This window comes from Lates calcarifer, linkage group LG24 (genome assembly GCF_001640805.2).
Source record: "Lates calcarifer isolate ASB-BC8 linkage group LG24, TLL_Latcal_v3, whole genome shotgun sequence".
Classification (NCBI taxonomy): domain Eukaryota; kingdom Metazoa; phylum Chordata; class Actinopteri; family Centropomidae; genus Lates; species Lates calcarifer.
The window spans coordinates 15,383,715-15,401,066 of NC_066856.1; the positions used below are offsets into that span (position 1 = coordinate 15,383,715).

At 39.8% G+C, this 17,352-nt stretch overlaps 2 protein-coding genes and 1 long non-coding RNA gene across 3 annotated transcripts; all 3 read left to right on the forward strand.

The window, feature by feature from the left end:
* The first annotated feature begins 2,852 nt into the window (after positions 1–2,852).
* On the forward strand, positions 2,853–3,839 carry LOC127139237 (uncharacterized). Its single transcript, XR_007809317.1, has 3 exons — positions 2,853–2,964; positions 3,336–3,402; positions 3,672–3,839. It is a non-coding gene; the product is annotated as an uncharacterized LOC127139237 (long non-coding RNA).
* A 15-nt stretch (positions 3,840–3,854) lies between these two features.
* On the forward strand, positions 3,855–8,427 carry LOC108900017 (uncharacterized). The gene is made up of 8 exons (XM_018700800.2): positions 3,855–4,002; positions 4,100–4,155; positions 4,312–4,366; positions 5,906–5,994; positions 7,007–7,093; positions 7,194–7,295; positions 7,428–7,550; positions 8,201–8,427. Exons 2-8 carry the CDS (start codon positions 4,123–4,125, stop codon positions 8,243–8,245), a joined length of 534 nt encoding a protein of 177 aa, XP_018556316.2. The 5' UTR covers positions 3,855–4,002; positions 4,100–4,122; the 3' UTR covers positions 8,246–8,427.
* Positions 8,428–10,340: 1,913 nt separating this feature from the next.
* Positions 10,341–17,272, forward strand: anxa13 (annexin A13). The gene is made up of 11 exons (XM_018700803.1): positions 10,341–10,519; positions 11,653–11,728; positions 11,844–11,938; positions 12,086–12,256; positions 12,348–12,381; positions 14,228–14,307; positions 14,559–14,627; positions 14,709–14,810; positions 15,150–15,225; positions 15,478–15,590; positions 15,822–17,272. Exons 1-11 carry the CDS (start codon positions 10,364–10,366, stop codon positions 15,939–15,941), a joined length of 1,092 nt encoding a protein of 363 aa, XP_018556319.1. The 5' UTR covers positions 10,341–10,363; the 3' UTR covers positions 15,942–17,272.
* Positions 17,273–17,352: the final 80 nt, after the last annotated feature.

Sequence of the window (17,352 nt, forward strand, 5' to 3'; positions counted from 1 at the left end):
GTAGCAGGATAAAAGCAGGTTTTGCAGTACTCAGTCAATAGGCAAAATTGGCAACAGGTAGGCAGTGAGTGGAGGCAAACAAAACCAAAAGGATCATGCAGGCAGGCAAAAAGTCTAAAAACTACCATGATGAAAATGAAGTGAGTCTGGTATCTCATTCGTATGTACTCTGGGGTTAATGAACAAGGAACAAGTGTCAGGTGTGTTGACACGTGGAGGATCTGGTGACTGGAGAGGGCGGGAACACAGGGGACGACTGGTGGGTGGGAAAAGAATGACAAGATCCAAAGGTTAGTTCTCAGATACACAGGTGTTTCATCAGAACTGTGGAGAACATTTTAGACGCTCTGAGACACTATTTTCTGATGTTTGTTTGTTGTTCAAAAAAACAAAAAACAAAACAGCATTTACAGATTGATGGACAATGAAAACAACTGCAGCCCTAATAAAAATATTAGAACTAGAGGAGAGTGCAGACCTCTGCCAAGGCCAGGGTCAAACAACATACACCAGACTTCATGGAAAAAATAAAAAAATAAAATAAAAGTCACAGTAAATGATCAGGATCTGGCCCAGAATTTCATGGATTCTTCCTTGGCCCATGCCCGATCCCTCCACCAAGTTTGGTGCAAATTGGTTCAATATTTAGTGTAAATAAACAGACACGGATGAAAACATAACCTCCTGGGCAGAGGTAATGATGGAATAACTCGTAACAACACATTTCATAAAAAGAAACATACACCCTTGATAAATACAACCGTTTATTATTCTAAAATTAGATGGGCCTCTATTTGGCACCTATTCATACAATATGATTGATTACACCAAATTATCATAAACCCAAAAGGCTAATAGGCAATTTATCTCCCTGGCTGACAGGAAGAGGCCAGTTTTGGCTTCTCTGTGATATTGAATGACTAGTTTTAGATAATGGCTTTGGCCCAAAATGATATACAGTATTTCTGGATATGAACTGTTCAAATATTGGCAATCAATGTTATTAGGGTTACTGAAACCCAAGATGCCATTACTCACTGGACTCCTCCTCCACAACCAGGGTTCATTAGATATTTATGAGCCCAATTATATCTAAACTGCTTATCCAAATCAAACGATACCAGTAACAGAGACATGCGGTCCTGTGTAGAATTCATTTTTACAGCAATTATCTTCTTCTTCTTCTTCTCTTTATCTGCTGCAGACAGTATGCATACTGATAACAATTATTTGAACTCAGTGTCAATTACAATCCCTGTAGACATGACAGGAGGTTGTGAATTCCCTGGGCCCGATTGAGCAAACACTCACGTTACCTTGCAGGGAAAAGGACAGTGTTTCCTGAAATGATGAGTCCTCCCCAGCTGCAATTCTCTCCTCACATTGTTGTGATTAACTGCTGGGACCCGATGACACCTCTCCCAATTAGAGAAGCCCTTCAGCCCTGTGTGCGCTGAGAGAAACCTGAGAAATTCCTCTTCTTGCTCCTTGTCAGACAACATACTCTACCATTTGGAAGACTATATCAAAGTATACTTCAGGCCTGTGTTTCTAACCATGTCTGTGCTGTGTATGTCTTTTAATCATCATAAGTCTCTCAGTTTGCGCATGTACCTCATCTGTGAGTGAAAAATGGTTCATCTTACAATTTCTCTTTACTGCAAATATTTCAAATAAAAGAAAGAAAACCAACTTGCCAGCCTCCTCTTAATGGAAGACTGTTACATTTATTCAAGAGTGACTACTTTGAAAACATGTTCCATGGAAAGGTTTTGTGTTTACCTCTTTTACTTTTGTGATAAAACCATTAAAATGTTTAGCTTTCTAAAGTTAGAACATAGTGTAACAGTAGCACAAGAGCACCACAGCAAACTGGCTCTGTAATGTTCATTACACAGCAAACTAATGGTTGCTAACATTAGCTAACATTAGCTACTATGAGCTGCTGGTCATACCAGGCCAAGCCAGGTTATATTGGCAAAACCCCTCCGTGTGGTAAATTGAATAAGACTGTGTTTTATTGCTTATGACTTCAACTTTTTATTTGTAAGAAAAAGATTTATTTTTTTTCTTTTCTTTCAAAATGTTTATTGTCTTGCTTTAACTCTATGTTTCAACCCCTTAAAGAGGTCCAACGGAGTCAAGCATTTGCAGCAGGAACACCAAGGCAAAATAGCCACATCCCTGACAAACAACAAAAGACTGATGGGCTGGTCAAAATTAACAAAAAGAAGGGAAGCCACTCAGACCAACCCACAAAGGGTCGTCGGATCTGGTGTCTTCCCTCTAACCTAAACCAACATCAAAACTAACCTAACAGAAATAAAGCCGCGAAAAACAGGACTGCCAGACCCATCAGAAAACCAAACGAAACATCAAATGAGGACTCAAACAAACAAACTGTTGCTGCTGTGATGGCCAGCAGGTGAGCCAAAGTCCCTGCCCCCTCTTTATAGATTCCCTCTCAATCAGCCCAGATTAGATACACCTGAGGGATCATTTTCACGTTGTAACCAGCAGGAGTGGGAAATGTAACACTATGTATAGAGAGAAATATGCAGCCAGGTGAAACATAGCCCACACAGACTTGATATATAAAACACATAAACTCACATAGTATTAGATAAATATTTAACAAATGTATGTGTTAAACTCAACAAATCGTATGTCTTGTATCACTTTATGTCTGTACCCTGGTGCTGTTTTTTTGCCACCTGCCTTTTACCAGTTTACCTGCTGCAGACAGGAGAGTGGACGCTCGGCTGCGCACCGCCCCCTAGTGGCGGTAGAAACTCACGTCATGACGTCTTGAGATGACGTTGATTCATCGCCAGCTTCATTCTGCAGATTTTAAATGTTCACAAACTGAGCTCAGCGCTCACCGTCTGCTCCTCCCTGCTTCACTTCATCTCCTGTCTGACATCTTCCCCCTCAACTCACGATTTATGAACCGTCACTTTCAAGGTAACGATGTCAAACCACTTAAATACCACGCGTCAGTGCCTGTTTTGGGGTCATGAAGCCACAAGTCTTGGTTAATTGGATCAGTATTTAAATGTAATGTTTATTTTCGGACACGTCTATTACATGGTGTTTGAAAAATATCCCCAAAAACCGACCTCAAATACAGCTATAAACTTGTGGAAGTTGCATTAATCCATTCAGTTGACTGTGTGTATGCTGCAGTTGGCAAAGGTGTTGATGTTAAATACTTAATATTCTGTTTTGTAGCTGCAGTCAATCAAATTGTATGTCATAATAATTTATTTGTTTATTATATTTTGTGTTACTTGTGTGTGTGTCTCTCTCTCTATTTACTGTATCTTTTGTCCAAGAACAACCATGGAAAGTGATGAGGAGTCACTAACATATCTTCCTCAGTGCCCAGCTGGATCAGTAATGGTTTGTACTATATTAGCTATTGCTCCAGCATGCATTAAACAGAGCTCCTAATAGAACATTTAACACAAACACCATTAAAATCATAGAATGAAGTAAAATATTTAATATAAGTAAGATATTTGAATGTTGACTTTGAAGTGTCAGATGACGGACTTTTCCAGCTGCACATAAACACACCATCAGTTCTATTGCAGCCTTGTAGTTGAAATTTGAAACAACTAACTGGAGGTTTTATTTCTCCACAAATATTCACTGTAATCACACTGGAGGTGAAGGGTGGAGGTGAGAGGTCCAGCAATGATAAGGTGGGGTGGACGGTGGGGGTGAAAACATCCAAGCCCAGAATGTCAGTCAAGCTTTCCTCTGTTTCTGATGGCAACAAACCCTGCATGTAAGTGACAAACAGTAATAAAAGTTGCTCAGCACTAAAGATCCACTTGAAATCCAGCTCAATAAATGAATTTCATTATTTCAGGACTCATCATCATCATTACAGCGATGATGAACATGAGGATGATTGTGACAACAATTATGAGCCCGGCACTGTTTATGCAAAAGTGGAGCCATCGCAAAAGGGCATCCAGCATAGAAAGGACAAAGGCAGGTCCACTCATCTAATAATCCAATTTGTTTTGATTTTACACTGGGTGCAAAAACAGCCTTTTTGACTCACCGTCATCACTCTGTCTTTCACCAGGGACTGCTGTGGCGCAAACACAGATGCCGAGCACAAAGCCCAAGGCCAGGGTGCTGGTGAGTCACAATCATGTCGACGTGTGTGAATGAAGGCTAAGTGAACGCTCATTCAGTAAAAAACTGGCTTTCATTTGACGTCATCGGTCTTAATCACTCAATTATAGCAATTTGCAGAAGGTAACTGTCCTTTATCTTCGCCATTTCTGCCTCCAGGTAGCAAGCAGGCAGATGATTGATGGGAACGAGGTGGCCTCTCTCAGGGACCAATGTGAGATCATTCACACACTGTTAGTCACTCACTCTCAATCATTCGTGCTGGAAATTTCTGAATCATACTGTGTGTGTGGTGTTGTATTCATGGTGATTCATAATACTCTAAAGATAAGATAAGACAAGGAAAAACAAGATAAGTATAAAATGAAACTTTACTATTCTAAATAAGAGGCCTCAAAGGACAATAGAACAATTATGATACGAACAAGCAAAGATATACTGTGTGACCAAAACTATGTGAGAGTTGAGATGGTCAACAATCACATACTTTCAGCTCTATAGTATACTATAAAATAGGAAATTTATTCAGTAGTTGTGGCTGAAATCGAAGGCACAAATATCTCTGGAAGCTCTGGAACAGCCACTTCATGAACCTTTTGATAAGATCATTTGCACAACTGTTGTTTCTAAGGTCAAACAATGAGCTTGGAAAACTCAACATGTGAAACAGCACGAGTTGATGTTTCACTTGTGCAGTTGCTTCAAATATGGACTGAATATCAGCTCAAAGACTATGAAAAATAACAAGATGAAGCTTAAAATCTCAGAGAAGGAATGAAATAAGGATAATTCTTTATATCATTATATTGTATGTGGTCTGTGTTAAAACTGAAACAAAGAGGACAGGTGTTTCTGGCTAAAGAAGAATAGAGATGGAATTAAATCCACATTACAGACACAGTGGATTAGTTATATCATTAGGCTGAGACTCCTTAATGTCGTAATGACTGCCCTCATTACAATACAACCCCCCCCACTCTCCACTCGTGGGGAGCCTGGATGTGGAGAGCGTGTGTGTGCGGTCACAGCCTGAAAAGGAACGTGAGTCAGCCTGATAGTACAACTTATTATGAGTGGGCTTCACTACAGTGGGAGCTAAATGGATGTAACTCTGGCTCTCATAGATAGGCCTTTTTGTCTTTTAGTGGAAGAGACTGTCTGGGTTACAAAACAGATTTATTGATTTACTTTGTGGGAGTGAAATCGAGCCCTCACTTACTCTGGGCCAAGAGATATGTTTCAGTAAAGTGGAATTTAGATTGAAATCATGTATTTGAGACTGAAATTTATATATAGACAGAGAATGACAGGGAAGATAGAATATAATAAAATATAATATATACAACAAGTCTCATTGCCTATCATTATCTATTGATTATTGTTTATTTTGCTTAATCAGCTAATTATTTGGTCACATTATTATTTATAATCATTTATATTGTCTTGGATCAACAATCCAAAACACAAATATATTCAATTTACAATGATATAAAAAGCTATGATAGAGAGGAAAGCAGCAGATACTCTGTTATCTATTATACTGTTTGGTATTTTTGCTTGATATAGGACTTAATGTATTCATTGAATATCAAATGTTTTCTGTTGACCACAACTTATCCATTAATTAAGTAACTGTTTCATTTCTAGATACTAAGTAGTACTCTCAGACAGGGATATACACAAAAACAGTACAAGCAAAAATCACATCCTTTTTAGTTGAATTAAACTGCTCTGTTTTTTTTTTCTTCCCCAGCTCATCCACCATTACTGACACTGACAGGAACTGTACATTTGGCAGCTACTGACCCCATAAGGCCCTCTTCAGTTCAAGCAGCCATCACTGTAGGTTTATAGGAAATGTGCCACAGTTCTGCCATATTGTCATCACATCCCATGAAAGCCAATATCACAGTGTGTTAGCCGGGCTGTCTTTACTTTCTGACTCGCCCAGCCTGACTTTGGCACTCAGCCCCAAGCCCATTCATTCCTGCCTGAGACTTAAATAAGCCGTATTTATTCAGAAAATCACATTGAGATCAAGACCTCCTTTACAAACCTGAGTTCAAATTACACATTACCTATAAATTACATGTACAACAACAATCACAATCACAAAATTATTCGGAAGGTCTCAAAGCATCAAAGCCTCTCACATGAATGAGTGTCTCTTCAAACTGTGTTCATTCCAGTTCATTCCAGTAAGAAGGTGCATTGCACTGGAAAGCCAATCCATCCTGTGATCTGGTGTCACAATTATTAGCTCTTGTCTTAACTAAGGATGTGAAATATCTGGGCAGTTTAGATAGCAAGGTCTTGGAAATGATGACATGGGTATGCTGATGCCCTCTAGATGCCACTGATCCACCATCCAACCTTTTCATATGACTAACAGTGGTGGGTGTGATAGCTATCTCGTGTAATAAATCGAATGGCAGTGTGGTAGACAGCGTCCTGTGGTTCAAAGGAAGCGGCAGCAGCATGAGCATACATGATATCTCAGATCTTAAATCTGTAAAAACAGCTCACAAATGTAAAGTTACATTTTTTAAAAAAGGCAGAGTAAGATTATAAAACAGCTGTGGCACCGTAGGTTTAGCAAGCTGTACTTTTGCAGTAGTGGTTAATGTGTTGTTGATCTTGGTCTTTTCATTTGATTTGTTGACAATAATCAAAATATAGAACATCACTAGACTTATCCTTTACTGCTGAATAATTATAATCTGTAGGTAGTGAATATGACCACTAGATGGAGGCGTGGATCCATGTATACCAGTGATTTAAACTGCTTCTACTGTAATATACTGTATCAGCTCAGACAGAGCAAACAGGTTGTGTTCAAGTCCATTTCTTTCAGGGGAAAGCTTCAGTATCAGCTGTTCTGCAGGATGCTACCATCACAGAGCCAAGACTGAACAGGCAGCTGTCTACCATCAACAGACAGGTCACATTTACCTGTCGTCTGCATAGTAAAAGTTGTGTGTGTGTTTTTTTTGTTTGTTTTTAACTTTCTGTGAGATACTTATTTTGTTTTTTTTATTTAGGAGACCAAAGCACAGTATTACAAAGATCTTTGCAAGCAGGTAGAGGAGAGAAAACAACAGAGAGAAAGAGAGAGGAGGAGAAACACCTCTGAGGAACAAGAAGTTAGTTACTTCAGTACAAGAAGGATACTATAGTTTTGAGTCATGTATGAGTTATACTTCTCTATCAGTGTGATTTCCAAATAACCACTTGTATGTTCACTATTGGTTTTACAATTCTCCCTTCATCTGCAGCACAATGAGACCATGCAGCACTCCATCTGGGGGATGCCAGGAAGTGGCGCCCCAAACTACCACCTGGGCACAGTGAGAAGGACCAGAAGCCTCTACACCGCCGGGATTTTACCCCAAGAGCAGGTACAACAATGCACCGCTCATGAGCTGAGCATTGTTCCCTGCAACAAAAAGCCCAGTGTGCTCGGAAAGTCTCATGATCGCTCAGGCTTTGATGGGAAGGAACTGAAAGAGAGTCTGCAGCCTGGTCTAATGCAAATATCTGCTGCTACCATGTCATGCTCAGGATTATAAAGCTGAAGCTAAAGTTACAGTTAAATTAAACTTCAACCAAAGTCAGAAATATCAGAAAGAGCAAGTGCAGGGAATCAGTGCAGGTATAAGGGGCAGCAGCAGCATAATTGACCATGAAAGCTTGTGTTGTTTCTCATCTGCACAGTTACAATATAACAAACAGACATTAAAAAAAAAATTCTGAGAAGAATCCTTTATTTACTTTTGCTCTAAAACGCCCTCATTGAGGCTTAAGCCTCCTGCTGAGCTTTGCTGTGTTTTCTTAAGTAAAATGTCAACCTGACCTCCTCTCCACATACTGCATTAATCTGAAACTGAAACTCAAACCTTGGTCTTTGGTTCCCAACAGTAGGAGCTGGTCAGACTCTAAACAAGTTTTGTTTGAGGTCATAACATGAGTCTGGGTCCTGGGCCAGCATGACATTGCAACTCATTTCTTCGGCTGGTGCTCCTGAATGCTGTCATTGTTTCTGGTGCAGATCTGTGATAAAGGCTTCAGTGGGATCCCCTTCCGCCGCCTGTGAAAAGAAGACCATAACATCCCCAAACTGAGACGACTGAGAGCTGCACAGTTACAACAAACCTTACTTCTGACTCTTCCTCTTCCTCTTACTGTTAGTGTTATAGCCATCAAGAAATTTGGGCTCTTTCAGTAGCAAATTCTGATGGTGGCAAAACACAAAATAAACACACTGTGAAAATAAAACCGTGACAGGAACAGTTGGAGTTTACAAAACAAGTGAGCCTTCTGTTTTCAGCAGCATGTACAGTATATGTTGCTACATGAACAGGTGCAACTTTTTCAGCATTGCATACCAAGACTGGACTCATGGCCTTTATTGATTCTTCCAATAACAGAGGAGGCATCTGCAAACTTAAGAAGGTGCTAAACCTTTAAGTTGTAATGTTACATTATTCATTGTCTTTGGGGGGGAGCTGTGCTTCCATAAAGTTGGGAGACTCACAGGAGATCCATTAAATAAAACTTCATTTCAGACTAGTCCCTAATATGGGTCAATCTGATGTTTGGAGGAGCTGGGAATTGACAGAGAGGTTACACTTTGATTCAGCATCTGACACATTGCAAATGATTGTTTCTACTTTGCTTGAAAGTTTGAGCTCAAAAAGTATCAGCCTACACAGGTCTGTGATAATGTTGCGCTCCTACTGATCTAAATCCCGCTGACGAGCTGAATGTGTTGTCGCTGTAAATGACTCACATCTTGGTAGAATACGTAGCTAATTTGCTACATATATAGTGTTGGACATTCAAAACAACCACATCGTTTGAATTACTAACTTAAATACTTTGAAATAATTGTCCAAAAAAGTTCCCCAGATTGCTCTTCCAGGTAATCTTCAGATAATTATACAGTGAAGAGAGATGACTCATCCCCTCTAATTGCTCGGCTTTGTTAGCCTGATGTTAGCAGGCTCCTAATTGGAGCAGTTTACGCATACACAGTGTGTGTGTAGTTAGTTTTCATAGGCTAAGGGCTTTATTGTAGAGGGCAGCAGCAGCTTTCCTCCTCAGTAGGAGAGTAATTATGATGTAGGGACAGTTATAAGGGACAGTGAAATACTGATGGTTAGAGCATAGGCTGGTAAGGTTGGTAATTATACTGTGTGACACTGAATTCTACAGAGGACGTACTTATTGGTTTATTGTTGTCTTGTGTACTCATGAACTCTCTCTATTTTTTTTTTTCCCGATAAACTGTACAACCAGTTTTTAAATAGATTTGATTCATTGTCTCTTTTTTCCTCCTCAGTGTCATGGCAGACCTCTTAATCAGCTCACACATCTCAGATTTTTTCAATGATTATAGTAGTCACATAGAGACTCTCCAATTTACACTTTCACCATCTGGATTCACTTTGTCAACTAGGAAACAGTATGAGCAACAACACTACTAATATCCACCCTTTCTCCAGGAAGGTCAGAGGTCATGGTCAGCAATATCACATTGTCCCTGCAACAAGAGGGGATTCAGTATTTTGCTCAAGGGCACTAAAACAAAGTGAAGTAGGGCTGGTGGAAGTCTAAAAGTTGTCTTGTCTTATGCCCAGTGGTAACCTTACTGAAGCCTGCTCTATGCCAACTTATTGACCACTTTCCATTTTATAAGGTATACCTATGGTGCAGTCTAATCACACCTTATCACCATTTTGATGGAAAAAAAAGATCAAAAGATGGAACAAGAACCCGCTGGAAATAATGAATTAGTATCAAAAACTAATGAGACACTTAAAATCACTCAAAAATAATGATATAGTGCCTCAAAAAAAAAAAAAAAAAAAAAAACTTAGACAAAGTTTCACATTATAATGACTTGCAGAAATGGGCTTCTATAATACCTTAATGGTGGTATGGGTCTGGTATGTTGTATTAGACTGCACTAGTTTTAGCTGGGTGTACCTTATAAACTGGCAACAGAGCGTATAATTGTCTCTATACCCTTATGAACCTTACTATATAGGACTTCTAGCCTGAAACTAATTTTACTTAATGTCTCTTCTTACAGAAAAATGAACTCCTAATACATTTATCTCATTAACTGGCGCCACATTAACATAAAGCACGATAAAGTCAGATGATAACAGCCGGGACTGCTGTAATGTAACAGTGGGTGTGGATGTAAATGGTTAACTGTCCGTGTCGACGTCAGACTGGTTCCTGCTGCTCTGGGCCGCAGCTTTGGTCTGGACAGGACAAATACCCCCAAAACCGCTCCACGACTTCTCCCAACAGATCAACCAGCCGCTGGAATAACATCCTGAAAATGGGCAACTGTCAAGTAAGTAACATGCTGTTGTCTTTAATAGTGCACTGCACTGGTTGTAGATATTAAAAAAACAAAAAAACTCAACTATCAGCAGATTGAGCTGCCTCGCTCCAAGTCTGAGCGACAGTCTCGGTTTAGTGAATTGAATCAAAAGATTTTGATCCAGGCAATCATCAGGGTAGGTGTCAGATTCCGGGTAGTTCATAGTTAATGTGAATTTAAATATTTTATATATTAATGGATCGATCACTGCAGCGGATTTATTCGCCGTCAGTCACTAGCGCAACGCATAAACATCGCGATAAATCTCCTTAACTGTGACTGAACTGAAGAGCTGCAGGCTACACATTCTTAATATTTGGTGTTTCTTTAAATACCAGACGATTTAAAACGTGGTTAATGACACCGTGTGACAGACAACCGAGTCTGGGTTTACGCAGAGGGAAAGAGCCACTCCCCTGCGGAATTCATCACAGCACCGTTAGACGAACACAGTCATATGAATGAGTGGGTTCTGTATGTTGGGCATGTGTACGTGTTAAGCAAGAGTAAGTGTCTCAAAGTGCAAAGATGGGGGAGGGTGTTTTTTCATTTTGGTACAGTTCTCCTTTTACGTTCATTTGTTCATATAGCTTTATTTTGTACATTGTTTTTCCTATTTTTGTGACGTAATACCTTCATATGTACTTTAAGGTGCTTTCAGTTTCAAATAACATCCAATTCATTTTCAGGAAATACATACAATGGGTGCCCCAACACTAAATATAAGGATTACATAATGAAACTGTGTACATTGTCCTTGTTTTGTTAAAGATAAGTGACTTTCTGGAGAAGATATATTTCCAAATGGGGGATGCTTTAAAACCTTCTCAAAGACCCCTTTAGGCCCCTGAACCGCACTTTGAATTACAGCCGGCATTCACACGGCCCCCACCAAGTTTGTTTAAAGACCCTGGCCCCGAATTCCTCAGCTGAAGCATTGTATGATAGTCCTCCCCTCCCCCATCTCCCAGCTGCTCCTGCTTCGCTGTCATGAAACCCTCTGAACTTCATTTACTTAAACAGTGATTGGGTTGATATAATCACAGGGTGTTACAAGAAGCTTTGTAGTGAATGTACATAATAGTTGTTGTTTGTTCCCTCAGCCTACAATCGTGCCCTATGAGGATTTCGATGTCATAGCTGACATCAAGGGCATCCGCAAAGCCTGCAAAGGCCTTGGTAAGTTGGAAATATTGGGGTGGGGTGGTGTTTGCTTTCATTTTTAAGCTTTACACACTAATTACATTGTTTGTTATTGTGCTACATCTGTTTTGTTTTGTTTTTTTCTTTTCAGGAACGGATGAGCAGGCCATTATTGACATCCTGGCAAACCGCAGTTCATCTCAGCGGCAGGAAATTAAACAGGCTTATTTTGAAAAATATGACGATGTAAGTAATACACAATAATATCTACAGCATATGTCTTTTACTGTATAATTTTTTAAAATTAGAATTCAGATTTGAAATGTATTAGAAATATGTGTTTCTCCCTGTTTCTTTCCTCTCTTTCACTTAAATTCGGTCTCCTTGTGACAGGAGCTGGTGGATAAGTTAAAGAGCGAGTTGTCTGGAAACTTTGAGAAGGCCATCCTCGCCATGCTGGACCCGCCCGTCATCTACGCTGTGAAGGAGCTGAGGAAGGCCATGAAGGGCCCAGGCACTGATGAAGATGTCCTGGTGGAAATCCTTTGCACCGCCACCAATGCTGTAAGCTGCAAATTAGCATCTTTATAAACAAAATGATTCATATTTAAAATAATCCAACTTTATATTTGTTGTACCAAAATGTTTTCCACAGGACATCGCCATGTTCAAGGAATGCTACTTTCAGGGTAAGCCAATAAGTAATGAAGCTTGAAATTACTTTTATTTGCATATTTTTATTTTGGAGTACAGATCACTTTTAGCAACAATTAAACCTCTCAGCTACTAAATGTCACAGTTTCCCTTCCTTGTGTTATGACCTCTGGAGGAAACTGCTCTGGGTGATTCATTTGGGCCAACATACACCACATACAGTCCTATTCTTGTCCATTAAGCAATGTAATGTACAGTCACACTTTGTTTAGTCAAGGCCCATCCTGCTGTAACTTCCTTTTCACTGTGATAGCAGTGCTGATTCTGTACCCGATTATGTTTACCAACATCATCTTTCATTATTGTAGGATTCCTCAGTGGCTCTGGCATCAGTAGGTTTACACTTGATACTGGCGTAATTCTAGAAAATATGTTTTAGAAATTTTCTTTTCTTTTCTCTGAAAAGTTTAAATTAAATTAGGATTGTTAGTGACTGGGGCAAAGATATGTTAGTGCCAAAACCCAGATGGATGCTGTCACTGTTGTTGGCTGGGATGAGGTAGCAGAGGGAGCTTGGTTGTTTGTTCGCTAATTAGACTCGACATCCTGTTGCATCATATTATTTTGACAATGGTCAGAGAATAGTGTCACCAGTCAGAGGGTACAGTACAATTATGATGACACAGCCTGATAGCCACTGTGGGGTGTACTGCTACAATACTGTGCAACACCACTGGAAACTGTTCTATGATAAGCATATGGTTGAATTAAAGCCACTCTTGGAGTGTCAAACAAAACTGAGCATTATTATGTTTGAAAAGAGTTAGAATTTATCGCTGAGCAGTTGGATTAGATGGCATTAGACTTCACAGGTGTACCTATTAAAGTGGCCACTGAGTGTGTTTCTTACTGGTATCAGATCTTCCAGCACACAGTATGTCCAAATACTGAGCTTTATGTACTGACAGACATTCAGAATTTGAACTTTGGAAGACAGGATGATAAAATCTAAATCAGTGTGCATTTAGATTGCATTTCTGAGGCAGTTGAGCTGTTATATCTGTTATATCTAATAATAAGGAAAATGTACATGAGATATTTCCATCAATTACAATTACTCTGCCACCAGCAGATGGTCTCAGTTGAACATTTTGTTATTATAGCAACCACTACTGACCATAGACTGTATATTAAGATCATTAATCATTAAATATAACCATAAAAACTGTTACATCCACCATTTTCTGCTAGCCACTGTACTAATTTGCTATGTGGAGCTAAAATGTTGCTAATGTACTAATTCCTTTTTAATAATACCTTTTGGTCCACCTCTGTTTTGCACGATAATTGCCATTATCCAGCGTTGTTGATTGCTTCCAGTAACAGCTTCAAAAGCAAAAGCACTGTCCTCTACCGTTACTGGAAGTTTGGAGCTTGCTGCATAGCTGTGCACCTACACAGATAGTGAGGGCAAAACATTCTCAGTTATATGAAAATGTCAGGCTGTGGTGTTAGTGTCTGAGAATCTAAAAAGGGAATGAATGCTTTCTAGACTCAAACTTCTTTGTCACATGGGCAGAAATCCATCACTGAAGAGGCATGCCTCATTAAACTAAAAGGAACTGCAGTCGCAGGGCTTGTATTTTAAGAACGAAAACAGGCCGGACTTGAAAATGTAGGACAATTATTAACTTTAGCTAACAGGGCAGGTTAAGGGAGAGTGGATACACCACAAAACCTCATTACAAATTAAGAACAGGATGCAGTGAATGTGACAAAATTGTATCTCACAGTACAAGAGTATCTAAGAGGGGACCTCCCCTTTAAACACTGTTCACTATATTTGACTGTCTTTTTGTTTACATTGCATTTCCTTTTCAGTGCATGAACGTGATCTAGACGCAGATATCGAGGGAGACACAAGCGGCGATGTAAGAAACCTCCTCATGGCTCTTTTGCAGGTAAGTGGCCTTGGGTTTCTACTCCACTCGTGTAACTAAATTCCCCCCATCTGTCTCTGGACTGAAATTGAGCTCGCTCTCACTGTGCCCAATTATGCCCTTTAAACACACCCACACGCACACACACACACACACACACACGTTGGCCACAATCCAGACCCCCTCTCATTAGTAAGACCAGATACAGTTGCTTGAGTCAGACATGAAGACCTCACTACACAGCAAAAGTTACCTTAATCTACTTCTTTCAGGGGAACAGAGACGAGAGCTACGAGGTGGACGAGGAACTGGCTGAACAAGATGCTACTGCCCTGTTTGAGGTACTGTGTTCTTCTGCACTGCACCTTCACAACAGCCTCAAAGCAGATTCATTAATCAATAATAATAACTGTCTGATGCAGGCTGGCGAGGGTCGCTTTGGAACAGACGAGTCCACCTTCAGCTACATTCTGGCCTCCAGAAATTACCTGCAGCTCCAGGCCACTTTCAAGATATATGAGCAGGTAGGGTTTTGATGTTGCAGTCCATACATGCTGCAGTGATACTGAGTATCAGCTTATATGTCTGGGACATGGCAGGGTTGGTATCTTACATTACAGTGATAGAAGTGTTGGTTGTCATGCAGATACAGACAGACTTGTACTTAAACTTCTATGACTGTACTGTTCTTTCCTGGGACTTTAAATGTCACAAACACCCTAAAATATACTTCCTTCAAACACTCTAATTAATCACTAGTCACTATAGCCAAATCCAAAAGAAACTGTGGATCTGAAAATGAAACTTTACCACTGTGAAGCTTTGCCAGTGCTCGGTTTCAACTAGTCATTTTCTCTCTATAGCTCTCTGGAACTGAAATCCTGGATGCCATTGAGAATGAGACTTCTGGGACACTGAAAAAATGCTACACTGCTCTCGGTTAGTATGAAAAATGAAAAGTGTTGAATGCTAAAATACAGTAAACTCAGCCTATTACCTGATTTTTTTTGGCCTAATGAGATATCAGTTAAGAAATAAGTTGGGGGACTATTTGCAACCCTGTGGGGGAGGTGTTAATAAATCAACTGTATGGAGCTTATTTACTTTTATTGGAGAAAATGAGCTGGTGGTGGTTGAACATAAGGTTCAGTAAAGAGGAATTTAATGAAAGCCTCTCCTCCCTCTTCGCAGTGAGAGTTGCTAAGAATCCTCAGCTCTACTTCGCCCGGCGTCTGAACAATGCCATGAAAGGAGCCGGCACTGACGAGGACACAATCATACGTATCATTGTGTGTCGTGCTGAGGTAATGAAATAACATTTTACAGTATTTTTGTAAGTAAGGTTAAAGGTCAATACCACGGGTGCAACCAAAGTCCCACTGGGGTCATTCTGTGTCAACCCTCCCTGGCAAGCCATGTTTGAGCATTAACATATTGACAAGTATTATCCTAGCTCACCAACTTTGTAGGATGGAAGACAAAGAGGTTTTTAGTATGTCTGAACCAAAGTCTTACAGTGGTTTTTCATTCCACAGTATGACTTGGAGACCATCAAAGACATGTACCTGGAGAAGTACGATGTGTCTCTGAAGGACGCTCTGAGGGACGAGTGCAGTGGCGACTTTAAACGCCTCCTCCTGGCCATATGCCACTGAGAGCTGGAGGGGCAGACAGGCGGAGGTGGAAGACAAGAGACAGCAGAGTATGTTTATATTCAGAGCGGTGCTGCTCTCTGTCTAACAAACTAACACGGCTCAGCCCCTCCATGTGACAGTATGTAGGGAGCAGGAGGGTGGAAGTGATGAAATAATTAACCTGGCTCATGTCTTGTCCAAACTCTGTGTTACTGTGAATGTGGGTGACTCATTTTTGAATTTTTTCCGCAGACCCTGAACTGGATTCACTTATCTAGGACTTACCAGTGTGTGAAACTGTGTCTGTCAATTACTGCCCATTTCTTGGTCAATTTTTAGCTCCAGTTCTTAACACCTTTTTACCAGCATTTACTATGTGTAGTGTAATTTTCGGTCACTGTAAACAAGCACCAAATTTATACATTTCCAACATTCACAGAAGCCAACTGTAGTCACGCTGATGCAATTGTACCCCTTACAAGATGCAATTAGGTGGTTCAAGCCTTGATAGGATAATCACATTATAAACATGTTTTGTACATTGACAAAAAAGTGGCCTAAGTGTGTCCTTCTGCTGCTGCATACACTAACACAATGAAACAATAGTGTTATATTATCGTCTTATGAGTATTATTCTGTTGTAGATATTTATTTTTTTTTGTCCCTGGGCCGTTACCTTTCACCCTCCATGCCCCAAACTCAGTGACTGTTATATTTCACAGCTGCTGAAACTAATGCAATCACTCCACATGGCTTGAAATTTGTGTTTTTAAATGAAGAAATTTGAAAGTTGAAGGCATTGTGGCTGATACCATGAAGGATTATGCAGTGTTATGTGAATGGATTTTCTGAACTGACTTCACAGCTCATTCACAAAAGAGATTATATATTTTATCAGTTGCTTGTTGAAAGAAACTATATATTGATTTTCAATATGTTGCATTTTTATCAATACAACTAGAAAAACTTGACAAATCCAAGTACACCTCACCTTGTTATATATTTTTTGTATCTTATGACTAACACAGTATAGTGTTTAATATATGGCATTGTTTAGTTTTAGATAGGCCAGAGGGTGTGTGAGATAAAACCTGATGATGTTTAGGTGAGCTGAACATGTAACATCTGGACAGTCTGATGTCTCTGTCATTCATGTGTCCATATAAGGCAGCTGAGATGTGTTAAAATTACCACTATTGTAAACATTTTGCCACAAACTGAGTAGATACTCAACTGCAGTACATGGGATAGTGACATCAACCAGGACGTTTGTTTTGGTCGTGAGAATAGTATTTACCTCTCCATAGCCAAAGAATTTAGCTTAACTGCAAATAAAGTTCCCTGTAACATCATCATGTCTGGTCTTAATTGACTACACTGACTGTTTTCAAAGGTTCTATATGTACATTTTTGCTATCGCTACATATCAATT

Bases quoted from the DNA above. Each gene is read 5' to 3' on its own strand.
- LOC108900017 (XM_018700800.2), top strand. From the start codon at position 4,123: ATGCCGAGCACAAAGCCCAAGGCCAGGGTGCTG. The intron at 7,094-7,193 runs GTCACATTTACC...TTTTTTATTTAG, and splicing joins TGTCTACCATCAACAGACAG to GAGACCAAAGCACAGTATTA. The intron at 7,551-8,200 runs GTACAACAATGC...TTTCTGGTGCAG, and splicing joins GGATTTTACCCCAAGAGCAG to ATCTGTGATAAAGGCTTCAG.
- anxa13 (XM_018700803.1), top strand. From the start codon at position 10,364: ATGGTTAACTGTCCGTGTCGACGTCAGACTGGTTCCTGCTGCTCTGGG. The intron at 12,382-14,227 runs GTAAGCCAATAA...TTTCCTTTTCAG, and splicing joins CAAGGAATGCTACTTTCAGG to TGCATGAACGTGATCTAGAC. The intron at 15,226-15,477 runs GTTAGTATGAAA...CCCTCTTCGCAG, and splicing joins AAAATGCTACACTGCTCTCG to TGAGAGTTGCTAAGAATCCT.